Genomic DNA, 14,404 nt, shown 5'->3' on the forward strand with positions numbered 1-14,404 from the left:
TAAAAGATGAAATATTTATAATAGTTTTACTATGTTTAGAATATCCTATGACGTAGAAAATAACATTTGGTTGTATAGAAAGATCAAGAAAACACAACTTATAGAACCTGGTCAAAACACAGTTTATTTTTCTTTCCTTTTTGTTTTTAATAAAAGAACTGTAGACAAAAAGAGGAAAAACAAAATCCTGAAGACTATGATTTTCCCACTAGCTATCATAAACAAGGAAAAATCTATTTTTCTAAATTATAACACATAAATTAATTAATAAAAAAAAAGAGAAAGAAACTACTGTCTTTTTAGCATTAAATATTTATCGTTTTTCTTATAGAATTCATTTTACTGTAAAAACCTGGCAAAACTAGCACCTTAAAAATACAGCTTTCTAATTAGTGGATGAAAAAAATACTCAAAAAATTCAAAGATAAAAAATATGCTAAAAAGTTTATTATGATCAAAGAATATACTATGTATTGTATAACTGCCATAAAACCTGGTTTTTCCTATTTATTATTATTTAATCCAAAAAACATTTTTGAGCTAATTTTACTTGACCACCACCCATTTCCTATTGTGACAAATTATTCAATACCCAGGATCTTTAACCATTTCTCCAATGTTAGAGTATTTTAGACTTCTGCCCTAGATAAATGTATATGAACGTTATATGAATCAGTACTTCCTTAACAACTAAAGCACCTGAAAATAGCCAAATTCTGAAAAACCTTTCTCCTTGAAAACAAAAAGACCCAAACCCCTAACACACCCTTAAATCTCTTTTTATGGCATCTGAAAAATAAATAATCTCAAGAAAACACAAATTCACATATGTTCTGACAGGAAATATCAATATACGATATTTTAAATGTTTTCGGAAAGGCACCACATTCTTCTGAGTGCTGCAACAGATTCTCTGGCTCTGCAATCCTGCTGCAGTCATGAATAAACATATTCCTCTGTAGTTCTAAGTATGTGTGGCCATATCAAGGGCATGAGGCAAGCACATCAGATTTGAAATGGATTTACGTTACCTCCAACCTTAGGGCCACCTGCTGAACCAGGCTTCCTTGCACTGTTGACAGGATTTCCGGATGTTTTAGGTGCAGGAACCTTGAAGGCCGAAGCAGCTGATGATGGCCTATTTCCATCCACTGATTCTTCATCATCAAAGCTTTTATCTGCACAAAGTGTCAGAAAAATGTATTTTAAGAGAACCAAGCTTTGCTCAATTTTCCATAAAACTCAAAAATCAAAAAAGGTATGTATAAAGTCATTACTTTCTAAGATAGATAATACAAAATAAAGCTCCTCTGAATAAGCATTTATATACTAACACTATATAAAATAACCCAGTGTAATTTAAAATCAGTTTACAATATTATCTTAGTTCTTACCTAGCTATATTAAATCAAAACATATCAAAACATAAAACCAAACACATTAACGCTGAGTAGTAAGAAGCATTTTTCATTTCTCTGCTACTCATACAAGCATTTTCTGCCAGCTCCTCCCATAGTGCATCTTCCAGCACACCCTGCCTTATTTCTTATACCCAGATTCTGCAACTTACAATCACAGATCCGTTTGCAAATCAGTCGCCTCATTCCTCTGAAAGCTCTTAATTTCCCTCACCCTAGGATGCTCTGGATAGTTCACATGGCCAAATACAATAGATTTGATACTAATCAAAGATTCTATCAAAAACAGACAGCAACAACCACAGAACCACCACTGAGGTTTGTGCCGGCATTTTTCTTTCTCTTCCCTGCCCTAGGTGCTGTAACAGCCAATCAGCTACAAGGTGACATCATCTTATGGCAGCTACTGCCAGATGAAAGGTAAAAATTCTCCATGTATTTAAAAAAATTCTCCATGGAGCTGCAATCCTTAAGTCTATAACAAAAATTTCAAGCGTGTTCAAAATTAAAGGTTTATAAACCTAAATATGTTTCCTTCTCTTTAATTCACATGAAAATTTATACAAAGAAAAAAATAACCTTTTCTGCAATGTTTGTTCTGCTGGAGTGCTTCTTATTGCATCAGTAAAACACGGAGTATCACAGCGCTCGTTACTGTGCATAATTAACTCTGTAATCTTACAATTTGCTGTTTTTTTAGGCCACAGAAACCAAACTGAACAATGTGTTCTCATCAAAGATTCAAAAATATTCTACAAAGCTCCTTTTGGACTATTTATGAATAACTACACTAGTATAACCTCCTCGTATAAAATGAACCCTCCCACCCCCAACCCATCCTCCAAATCACAAGACGCATGCATTTTACTCGTCTGAGAAGATGGTTTTCTCTAGGACCCTGCACAAACCAACCACGACAAACAAGATGGGTGAGGCAGAGAAGCAGCTTTACCAGAGGCTTCAGATCAATATGCCAGAACCTCTTCCTTTCAGTCTGCATCGCCTACCTACGCAAACACCCAAATCAGGTAAAACAGAATCATCCCTACAAACCACTGCAAGTCCAACTACTCAATGTATTAAAAAAAATACCAGACAAGTGTTAAGACTGTTTTATTTACTGGGAAAAAAAGAATCAAATAGATACCCTAATACAAACCACCTTACACTTCAGCAAGTGTTTTTCTTAAACAGTACAACTTGTAGGAAAAATGTATCTTTTAGTTAAAAAATATATACATATTTTAGCAATATGCTACTGGCAGCCAGTCTGGATCCATTAAATCTATGGAGACTGCTCTGTTAAAAAACATTAATATAATCTCAAATAAATCTTCTTTTTTTTGAGGGGGGGGACCACCACCCTATTTTTAAAAACTGCAGCTAAGAAGGACAGGGTATACACACAAATCTACAGAGCGAGAGGTACTAAAACACTGAGCAGCCAGAAGTTCCCATGGAAACAGTGCTCTCTGTTCCTACACACACACAAGAATTGAAATGAGTAAATACTTCTACCACTTAAAAATAATTAACTCTTAACATTCTAAAACTATTAGGAAATTAATTTTTCCCTTTTTATCAAAGCAAGGCAGAGAAAAGTATATAAATTAAAGCACGCAGCTCAATTAATTTTCACAAAATGAATATGCTAGTGTAACCAGTCTCCAGACTAGTAGATCATTATCAATATTCTCTAAGCACCCTCACTGAATTGCCCTAAAGTCGTTATTGTCTATCAAAGCTAACTAGTCTAGTCAGTTTTGCCCATTTTTGAACTTTTATACAAAAGGAATTGAATAATAGGTACTCTAGTACCTAGTTTCTTTTCACTCAATAAAATGTTTGGAAGACAAATTTTCATTGCTTCAAGTTTTTTAGTGCATGAAATGTGCCACGAGTTATTAATATCCATTCTACTGTTGATAGACATTTGAGTTGTTGCCTAAGACTGATATAAAATAGTGCTAAGAGGTGAGCAAAATTAAAGGGTTCTAAAGCTTTCAGTATTAACGTGAAAGTAGTAAACACAGTGATTTATTTTAGGTTGCAGTAAGCCAAAGATTGGAGAAGGCAATGGCACCCCACTCCAGTACTCTTGCCTGGAAAATCCCATGGACGGAGGAGCCTGGTAGGCTGCAGTCCATGGGGTCACTAGAGTCGGACACGACTGAGCGACTTCACTTTCACTTTTCACTTTCATGCACTGGAGAAGGAAATGGCAACCCACTCCAGTGTTCTTGCCTGGAGACTCTCAGGGATGGGGGAGCCTGGTGGGCTGCCGTCTATGGGGTCACACAGAGTCGGACACGACTGAAGTGACTTAGCAGCAGCAGCAGCAAGCCAAAGATGCAACTTTGCGAGAGGTTACAAAGATTGTAACTTCTAAGGCAGTGGTACTCAAAATGTTGTCTCAGGCCAGCAGCTGACCATCATCTGGCAATTTGTTAGAAATGCAAATGATGAGGCCCCAACTCAAATCTAATGAATCAGAAACTCTGGATTAACAAACTCTCCTGGAGATTCTGATACAAGATCAAGTTTAAGAACTTGATAGAAACAGGCAAACTTTTTCTAAACGGCCATATAGGAAATATTATAACCTTTGCAAACCTTACATATATGTAGTCTCTCTGTGCAACTATTCAATTATGCCACTGTAGTGTTAAAGCATGATAACAATATGTAAGCAAATGAGTGTGGCTGTGTTTCAATAAATTTTATGTATAAAAACAGGAGGATGACTGGATTTAGCCTGCAAGCAACAGTATCCCTACCCCTGCTTGAGGGTAACCACTGAAATAAGAGTAAACACAGACATAAAAAAAGAAATCAAAGAAAAAATAAAACAACAAGAAAGAACTGATTAATTGAAAAAAACTAGCAAACAACAAAAGACAGAGGATAAAAATAGAACTAAAAGAAAAAGGAAAAATAAAATCAAATATATCAGTAACTACTTTATTTTTTTATTTTTTAAAAAATTTTCCGGACCGGCCGGCACGCAGCACAACTCTTAAGATCAGCTGACTTGGCGCCCACAGCAGGCTGTCAAGAGCGTCTGGTGACGCGCAAGCGGCTCACGTGACCACGACAGGGCGGGGCTCCGTTTCCAGACCCAGTAACTACTTTAAAAGTAAATGAACTAAATAGTCCAAGTACAAGACCAAGACTGAACCTGTATTTAAAAACAGGTTGCTTAAATGAGAGAGATATTTTACATATAAGGGTCACAAAAAAGTTAAAAGTAGAAGGAAGAAACAGACCATTATAAACTTGAACCAAAAGGTTCGTGTAGATATAATAATTTCAAACAAAGCAATTTGAATGAGCATTACTAGAGACTTTTTAATAATGATGAAGGAGCCCAACCCAATAGGGGTAAAAAATCAGAAGTCTACAGTTTTATGCACTCATATACATTTCTCTTCAAGAAAATCAGAGATAACAAGGGAACATTTCATGCAAAGATGGGCTCAATAAAGGACAGAAACGGTATGGACCTGACAGATGCAGAAGATATTAAGAAGAAGTGGCACAAATACACAGAAGAACTGTACAAAAAAGACTCAAACTCATGTCCTTTGAGTCAGTGATGCCATCCAACCGTCTTCTGCTCTGTCATCCCCTTCTCCTCCCTCTGTCAATCTTTCCCAGCATCAGGGTCTTTTCAAATGAGCCAGTTCTTCATATCAAGTGACCAAAGTATTGGAGTTTCAGCTTCAACATCAGTCCTTCAAATGAACACCCAACTGATTTTCTTTAGGATGGACTGGTTGGATCTCCTTGCAGTCCAAGGGACTGTCAAGAGTATTCTCCAACACCACAGTTCAAAAGCATCAGTTCTTCAGCGCTCAGCTTTCTTTACAGACCAACTCTCACATCCATACATGACTACGGGAAAAACCATAGCCTTGACTAGACAGACCTTTGTTGGCAAAGTTAATGTCTCTGCTTTCCAACACGCTGTCTAGGTTGGTCATAACTTTCCTTCCAAGGAGTAAGCGTCTTTTAATTTCATGGCTATAGTCACCATCTGCAGTGATTTTGGAGCCCACAAGATCAAGCCTCTCACTGTTTCCACTGTTTCTCCATCTATTTCCCATGAAGTGATGGGACTAGATGCCATGATCTTAGTTTTCTGAATCTTGAGCTTTAAGCCAATTTTTTCCTCTCCTCTTTCACTTTCATCAAGAGGCTCTTTAGTTCTTCTGCACTTTCTGCCATAAGGGTGGTGTCATCTGCATATCTGAGGTTGTTGATTATTTCTCCCGTTAATCTTGATTCCAGCTTATGCTTCATCCAGCCCCGTGTTTCTCATGATGTACTCTGCATATAAGTTAAATAAGCAGGGTGACAATATACAGCCTTGATGTACTCCTTTCCCAATTTGGAACCAGTCTGTTGTTCCATGTCCAGTCCTAGCTATTGCTTCTTGACCTGCATACAGATTTCTCAGGAGGCAGGTAAGGTGGTCTGGTATTTCCATCTCTTGAAGAATTTTCCACAGCTTGTTGTGATCCACACAGTCAAAAGCTTTGGTGTAGTCAATAAAGTAGATGTTTTTCTGGAACTCTTGCTTTTTTGATGATCCAATGGATGTTGCCAATTTGATCTCTGGTTCCTCTGCCTTTTCTAAATCCAGCTTGAACATATGGAAGTTCATGGTTCAAGCACTGTTGAAGCCTGGCTTGGAGGATTTTGAGCATTACTTTATAGCGTGTGAGATGAGTGCAATTGTGCAGTAGTTTGAACATTCTTTGGCATTGCCTTTCTTTGGGATTGGAATGAAAACTGACCTTTTCCAGTCCTGTGGCCACTGCTGAGTTTTCCAAATTTGCTGGCATATTGAGTGCAGCACTTTCGCAGCATCATCTTTTAGGTTTTGAAATAGCTCAGCTGGAATTCCATCACTTCCACTAGCTTTGTTTGTAGTGATGCTTCCTAAGGCCCACTTGACTTTGCATTCCAGGATGTCTGGCTCTAGGTGAGTGATCACACATCGTGGTTATCTGGGTCATGAAGATTTTTCTTGTACAGTTCTTCTGTGTATTCTTGCACCTCATCTTAGTATCTTCTGCTTCTGTTAGGTCTATACCATTTCTATCCGTTCAACTTCAGCTTCTTCAGCATTACTGGTTGGGGCCTAGACTTGGATTATTGTGCCCACTTTGCATGAAATATTCCCTTGGTATCTAATTATCTTGAAGAGATCTCTAGTCTTTCCTATTCTATTGTTTTCCTCTATATCTTTGCATTGATCACTGACGAAGTCTTTCTTATCTCTCCTTGCTATTCTACGGAACTCTGCATTTAAATGGGTATATCATTTCTTTTCTTCTTTGCCTTTCAATTCTCTTCTTTTCACAGTTATTTTTAAGGCCTCCTCAGAAAACTCTTTTGCCCTTTTGTATTCCTTCTTCTTTGGGATGGTTTTGATTACTGCCTCCTGTAGGATGTCAGGAACCTCCGCCCATACTTTTTCAGGCACTCTGTCTATCAGATGTAATCCCTTGAATCTATTTCTCACTTCCACTGTATAATCATAAGGGATTTGATTTAGGTCATACCTGAATGGTCTAGTGGTTTTCCCTACCTTCTTCAATTTAAGTCTGAATTTGGCAATAAGGAGTTCATGATCTAAGCCACAGTTAGCTTCACGTCTTGTTTTTGTTTACTGTATACAGCTTCTCCATCTTCAGTGGCAAAGAATATAATCAATCTGATTTCGGTACTGACCATCTCATGATGTTCATGTATAGAGTTGTCTCTTGTGTCAACAAAGGTCCATCTAGTCAAGGCTATGGTTTTTCCAGTGGTCATGTATGCATGTGAGAGTTGCACTATCAGGTAAGCTGAGTGCTGAAGAATTGACACTTTTGAACTGTGGTGTTGGAGAAGACTCTTGAGAATCCCTTGGATTGCAAGGAGATCCAACCATTCCATCCTAAAGGAGATCAGTCCTGGGTGTTCACTGAAAGGACGGATGCTGAAGCTGAAACTCCAATATTTTGGCCACCTGATGCGAAGAGCTGACTCACTGGAAGAGATCCTGACGCTCGGAAAGATTGAGGGAAGGAGAAGGGGATGACAGAGGATGAGATGGTTGGATGGCATCACCGACTCAATGGACATGGGTTTGGGTGGGACTCCGGGAGTTGTTGATGGACAGACAGGCCTAGTGTGCTGTGGTTCATGGGGTCACAAAGAGTCTTGGACATGACTGAGCAACTGAACTGAACCGAACTGATGTTGTTGGAAGAGGGTGTTTGCTATGACCCGTGCATTCTCTTGACAAAACTCTGTTAGCCTTTGCCCTGCTTCATTTTGCACTCCAAGGGCAAATTTGCCTGTTACTCCATATATCTCTTGACCTCCTATTTTTGCATTCCAGTCTCCTATAATGAAAAGGACATCTTTTTTGGGCGTTAGTTCTAGAAGGTTTTGTAGGTCTTTGTAGAACCATTCAACTTAAGCTTCTCCAGCACTACTGGTTGGGGAATAGACTTGGATTACTGCGATATTGAATGGTTTCCCTTGGAAACGAACAGAGATCATTCTGTCGTTCTTGAGATTGCACCCAAGTACTTCATTTCAGACTCTTTTGTTGACTATGAGGTCTACTCCATTTTTTTCTAAGGGGTTCTTGCCCATAGTAGTAGATATAATGGTCATCTGAGTGTTACTAGGTTATCTAAAATGAAACTAAAGGCAAACAAATATAAAAACTGGATAAAACGTACACTTAAAAAAGTTTTCTTGGGGCTTCTCTGATGGTCCCGTGGTTAAGAACCACTTTCCAATGCAAGGGATGTGGGTTGGATCTCTGGTCGGGGAACTAAGATCCCACATGCCTTGGGGCAACTAAGCCCTTAGGTCACAACTACTGAGCCCTGGCACCACAATTAGAGAGTCCTTGAGCTGCTAGGAAAGATCCGTGTGCCACAACTAAGCACCAACACAACCAAAACAAAACAAATAAAAATAAACACTTATTAAACAATTAAAGTCTTCTTAATAACCTGACAAACAGTAAGAAATACAAAGACAAAACTTGTACTTTTGAAGGTCTATAGGGAAAAGGAAGCAGAATTTAAGACTCACATAAGATATAAAATATTAATAGACTTTTTCCACCAAAAACTGGAGTACCAAATGACTACTTGCAAGGTTAAAGTGAACTAAAAATAAACCCTTACCCTCTCATAGTCTTTTATTCTTTTCAAACTTTTCTCAAAAGACAGCAATAGAGAAAAAATCAGGAGGACTTCATCAAGGTCAACTACTTGGACAGCTGAGACACCCAAGGCCCTTAAACTCAGTAGGCTCACACTAGTAGTACTCCCAAGCAACAGCCAAAGCAAATGCAGCATTTTCCTGGAAGAAAGTCTCTGGCCCACAAATTTATACCAATGGCTGATTCATGCTGATGTATGGCAGAAACCAACACAACATTGTAAAGCAATTATTCTCCAATTAAAAATAAATAGAAAAAATTTTAAAGTCTCTGGCCTCATATTTTTTGCACAAATAAATTTCCAAATGTCACTTGGCGTGACAGGTAATAAGACACCATGAGAAAGAATAAACAGAAAGAAACAGACAGCAGGAATAGATTCCAGAATTATCAAGATCCTATCCAGCATTCCAAATTCAAATCTGAGAATTCTTAAGCATAGACTATGAAGTATCTACATTTGGAAGTTTTTACTAGGCAAGCTTGAAAATAACTTCAGGGGTCAGAAAAATATTTTTAAAAGTGGACACAGATTTTAAAAAAATAAATAGAACTTCTAAAAATAAAAATACAATAACTGAAATTTAAATTCAGTAGGCAGGCATAATAGTAGACTAGACACAGCTCAAGGGATCATTAGTGAACTAAAAGAAAAATCAGAAAAAAAAATCACCTAGGATACATACAGTAGGTACTTTAATATTTACTGAATAAACCAAAAAAAGGATCAAATACAAAAAGCAACCTATAAATCATGATTATGTTGACACTTCTGTTCTCACTTCAATGTTTCAAATGACAATACTATGGTTTGGTGCAGAAACTGAGAAGGATGAATATATTAAAAAGAACTAGGAGACAGAAACTAATAAAGTGAGTAGGCTGCAGTGGTAATACACATGATGGAAAAGGAGAGAAGGTGGTAAGAGCAGGAAAATGAGATGAAGATGGAAGAGGAGATGACAGAAGAGGACGAGACCAGGAAGAAGAGATGTTAACAGAAGGGAGGAGGGGGAGAAATAAAAGGGGAGGAGAAGGAAAAGAGGGAAACAGAGGATAAGGAAATGGAGGTGGAGAAAAGAGGAGGAAGGGGATAAGAAAAAAGACAGGGGGAGGGACAGGCAGAAATTGAGGGGGAGGGAAAAAAGAAGCCCAAGTTTGATAAGGCTTTACCTTTTGTTTCCTAAATTCAACACTTGCAAACAGTCCTCAGCAAGCACTGAGGTATTACAGGCCCACAATCCTGTATATGCATTCCTGAAAGCCAAAAATCTCTGGAAGTCCAGTTTCAGCTTGCTTTGTCTTTTTAAATTCATTTGGTGGCAAAATGTGAACTGATTTGAACTCAGTTTATAGCAAAATATGATCCGATTTGACGAGAGACTATTTATTGTCTTATTTTACTCACTGTGAATTTGCATACATTTGACTGCAAAAAATATTAATGTACTTGATTACAAGGGACAGTCTCAGACCCAAGTAGAGTTGTTATATAAGGATGCATGGTGTATGAACATATTGTTTTTCTATACTCTGACATATTCTGAATTCCAAAACACAACTGGTCTACAAGGTTTCCGAGAAGAAACAGTAAATTCATATTACTATAAGTCCCTTCCCTTTTTCCTTCCAATGAAAGTCATATATTTTATATGGCTATTTAAACATTCTACTTCACTTTTATGGGTACATATATTCCAAAATCTGCAATTTCTGCTTCTGAATCCATATAAAAGATTAAAAACTTCTCCATTTTACATGGCAAGCAAAAGAGCGAGCCAAAACATTTCTCAAAACCAGGAATTAATTGGGTGTGGATTTTCTTCAGTAAACCAACTAGTTCAGTTAAGAACCCACATCATGGATTTTCATGCACAAAATACACTGTTTCAAATTAAGTAGTTTCTTACACCAAAGTTCCTCTTTTCACTTGAAGCTATATCCTTCCTTATTCTAATTAAAACAATGAGTAAAGGGACTTTGGATTACTAAACTGTTTTACACTTTTACATATCAGTTATGACCACGGTCATAGCTAAATTAGCAACTGAGATTAGTAAACAATAATCCAAAATATTTTGGTTGTCCACTCTCCACTCAGCTGTTACAACAAGATACTCTCCTTGGCTTCCCTTTGACCTCACAAGTCCCTGTAGCTCAGTATCTTTCTCCTCCACTCAGCCACTAAATGGTGAATATCCTCTTCTCCAGACAATACACTTTATGAGTAGTTTCATCCATTCTCAATAGTTTTAAACATCTTCTGTATACGCTGGCAACTCTCAAATGCTTTTTCTTCAACAAAGAAAAAGAAAAAGATATGAACAGAGGATTAAGAGATCTATTAATAACTGCAATGGTGAACCTTGTTTGAATCTTAATTCAAACCTTCAGATTATCTGAAGAATTATGGGTAGAAGTTTGTGACATTGTATAGGAGGCAGCAATCAAGACCCTTCCCCAAAAAAAGAAACACAAAAAGGCAAAATGGTTGTCTGAGGAGGCCTTACAAATACCTGAGAAAAGAAGAAAAGCGAAAGGTAAAAGAGAAAAGGCAAGATATACCCAATTTGAATGTAGAGTTCCAAGAACAGCAAAGAGACATATGAAAGCCTTTCTCAGTGATCAATGCAAAGAAATAGAGGAAAACAATAGAATGGGAAAGACTAGAGATCTCTTCAAGAAAATCAGAGATACCAAGGGAACATTTCATGCAAAGATGGGCACAATAAAGGACAGAAATGCTATGGACCTAACAGCAGCAGAGAATATCAAGAAGAGGTGGTAAGAATACACAGAAGAACTATACAAAAGGATCTTCATGACCTAGATAACCATGATGGTGTGATCACTCTCCAAGAACCAGACAGCCTAGAATGAGAAGTCAAGAGGGCCTTAGGAAGCATCACTACGAACAAAGCTGGTGGAGGTGATGGAATTCCAACTGAGCTATTTCAAAACCTAAAAGATAATGCTGTGAAAGTGCTGTACTCAATATGCCAGCAAATTTGGAAAACTCAGCAGTGGCCACAGGACTGGAAAAGGTCAGTTTTCATTCCAATCCCAAAGAAAGGTAATGCCAAAGAATGCTCAAACTACTGCACAATTGCACTCATTTCACATGCTAGTAAAGTAATGCTCAAAATCCTCCAAGCCAGGCTTCAACAATACGTGAACCATGAACTTCCAGATATTCAAGCTGGATATGGAAAAGGCAGAGGAATCAGAGATCAAATTGCCAACATCCGATGGATCATCGAAAAAGCAAGAGAGTTCCAGAAAAACATCTACTTCTGCATTATTGACTATGCCAAAGCCTTCAACTGTGTGGATCACAACAAATTGTGGAAAATTTTTCAAGAGATGGGAATACCAGACCACCTTACCTGCCTCCTGAGAAATCTGTATGCAGGTCAAGAAGTAATATCTAGGACTGGACATGAAACAACAGACTGGTTCCAAATTGGGAAAGAAGTACATCAAGGCTGTATACTGTTACCCAGCTTATTTAACTTATATGTACAGTACATCGTGAGAAATGCCAGGCTGGATGAAGCACAAGCTGGAATCAAAATTGCCGGGAGAAATACCAATAACCTCAGATATGCAGACCACCCTTACAGCAGAAAGTGAAGAAGAACTAAAGAGCCTCTTGATGAAAGTGAAAGGAGAGTGAAAAAGTTGGCTGAAAACTCAACATTCAGAAAACTAAGATCATGGCATCCAGTCCCATCACTTCATGGCAAACAGACAGGGAAACAATGGAAACAGTGAGAGACTTGATTTTTGGGGGCTTCAAAAATCACTGCAGATGGCGACTGCAGCCATGAAATTAAAAGATGCCTGCTCCTTGGAAGAAAAGCTATGATCAACCTAGAGAGCATGTTAAAAAGCAGAGACATTACTTTGCCAACAAACATCTGTCTAGTCAAAGCTATAATTTTTCCAGTAGTCATGTACGGATGTGAGAGTTAGACCATAAGGAAAGCTGAGCGCTGAAGAATTGATGCTTTTGAACTGTGGTGTTGGAGAAGACTCTTGAGAGTCCCTTGGACTGCAAGGAGATCAAACCAGTCAATCCTAAAGGAAATGAGTCCTGAATATTCATTGGAAGTCCTGAATATTCACTGAAGCTGAAGCTCCAATACTCTGGCCACCTGATGTGAAGAACTGACTCACTGGAAAAGACCCTGATGCTGGGAAAGATTGAAGGTGGGAGGAGAAGGGGATAACAGTTGAGATGGCTGGATGTCGTCACCAACTGGATGGACATGAGTTTGAGTAAGCTCCAGGAGTTGGTGATTGACAGGGAAGCCTGGCGTGCTGCAGTCCATGGGGTTGCAAAGAATCGGACATGACTTAGTGACTGAACTGAACTCAAACCATTAAAAGGCATGTATGGAATAATCACAGAAATGTGAACACTGAGTATTTGATACTGTGGGTTAATTTTTTAGATGTGAAATGGTCATATAATTGTTTTATAAAAAGATGTTTTACTTTGTTTTACATATGTGAAGGAGTGCGTGTGCCTATGTGCAAACAAACACATCCCAGTCCAGCAGGAGAATAAAGCTAGAGCAGATAGGTAGGGATACAGATGAATAAAGATCACCTATATACTGATAATTTCTTGAAGCTGGATAATGGGTGGTAAGGGAGGTTTGTTACCATATATTCTCTATTTCTGGGTATGTTTGAAATTTTTCCTTAAATAATTGTGGTAATTTGAATCACTTTACTCTCTTGCTCAAGACCCTACAATGAAACCCCAATAAAATGATAAGCAACACCGTAAGAGCAAAGAAAATGAAGCAGAGCAGAGAGTATGTGAAATCAGCACCTATAGATAAGAACGATTTCCTATAAGATGCAAATAAAAAGGATACCATTTTGAAGAATAGTATCACAGAAAAGCTGCAACTCAGAATTCTCTGAAACAGCAGAGAGAACTCATTTACCTTGCAGAATGACAGAGAAGCAACAATTTCTAAGCCTGTAAGTACAGGGCTGATTAGCAAGAACAACTGGAAACCCATGGAATGATTTCATCATTAAGCTTGTCCCACCCTCAACTCAGGGAGTTCAACATTTTGCATACAGGTAAGCAAGTGACTCTGTAAAAACGGAACCACCAGAAAACGAAAAGTCAGTTTTTTGAACCATTTAAACTTCTGTTTGCCAAAATTAAAATTTAATAGAACTAGATGAGAAAATCAAGGAAATCTCCCAGAACAGAGAATAAAAGGAAAAAACATAAAACTTAAGACAAAACATAAAAGACACAGTGACTCAATCTAGGAGGTTCAATATCTGACTGTATGCAATTCCATAAAGTGAGACTAAAACGAATTAAGGGGAGAAACTTATTATTATTAAAAGAAAAACAAAACAAGACGAGTTCCTAGGGCTAAAAAAAACCCACAAGCTTACAGAAGTAAAATAATCAAGTAATCATACTCCAATAAAATTTTTAAAAAATAAGTAAAATAATCCAACAGTAACAATAAAGAATGCCTTCAATTTAAACTAAAATAAAAAAAATTAGTAAAATGATTAGAAATTGAAAATCAAAGTGCTTCAAAACAAAATAATCACCAGATTTCAATATTCACAGGAAAATACCATGTTCAATAGCACAGTTAATCTTAGTTACTTCTTAGTTATTAAAAATGAAGTCTATTCCATACAAAGTTTAAGAGAAGCCAAAAAACTTGGTAGTCTCTTAAAATTTCTAGGTAGATATTAA

The 14,404-nt window shown here is 37.6% G+C and overlaps 1 protein-coding gene across 37 annotated transcripts in view; it reads right to left on the minus strand.

Moving 5' to 3' along the window:
* CLASP2 (cytoplasmic linker associated protein 2) overlaps positions 1-14,404 on the minus strand; it is a 175,597-nt gene that overhangs the window by 118,344 nt on the left and 42,849 nt on the right. For 27 of the 37 annotated variants that reach the window (NM_001191201.3, XM_059879719.1, XM_059879716.1 and 24 more), the window contains one exon: positions 1,032-1,178. In NM_001191201.3, coding sequence (NP_001178130.2) covers positions 1,032-1,178 — 147 coding nt within the window. Of the gene's footprint in view, positions 1-1,031; positions 1,179-1,570; positions 4,447-14,404 lie in introns of those variants that run through there. The other 10 variants (XM_024982798.2, XM_024982796.2, XM_059879726.1 and 7 more) reach the window with 1 other exon arrangement.

This window comes from Bos taurus, chromosome 22, assembly GCF_002263795.3.
Source record: "Bos taurus isolate L1 Dominette 01449 registration number 42190680 breed Hereford chromosome 22, ARS-UCD2.0, whole genome shotgun sequence".
Taxonomy (NCBI): domain Eukaryota; kingdom Metazoa; phylum Chordata; class Mammalia; order Artiodactyla; family Bovidae; genus Bos; species Bos taurus.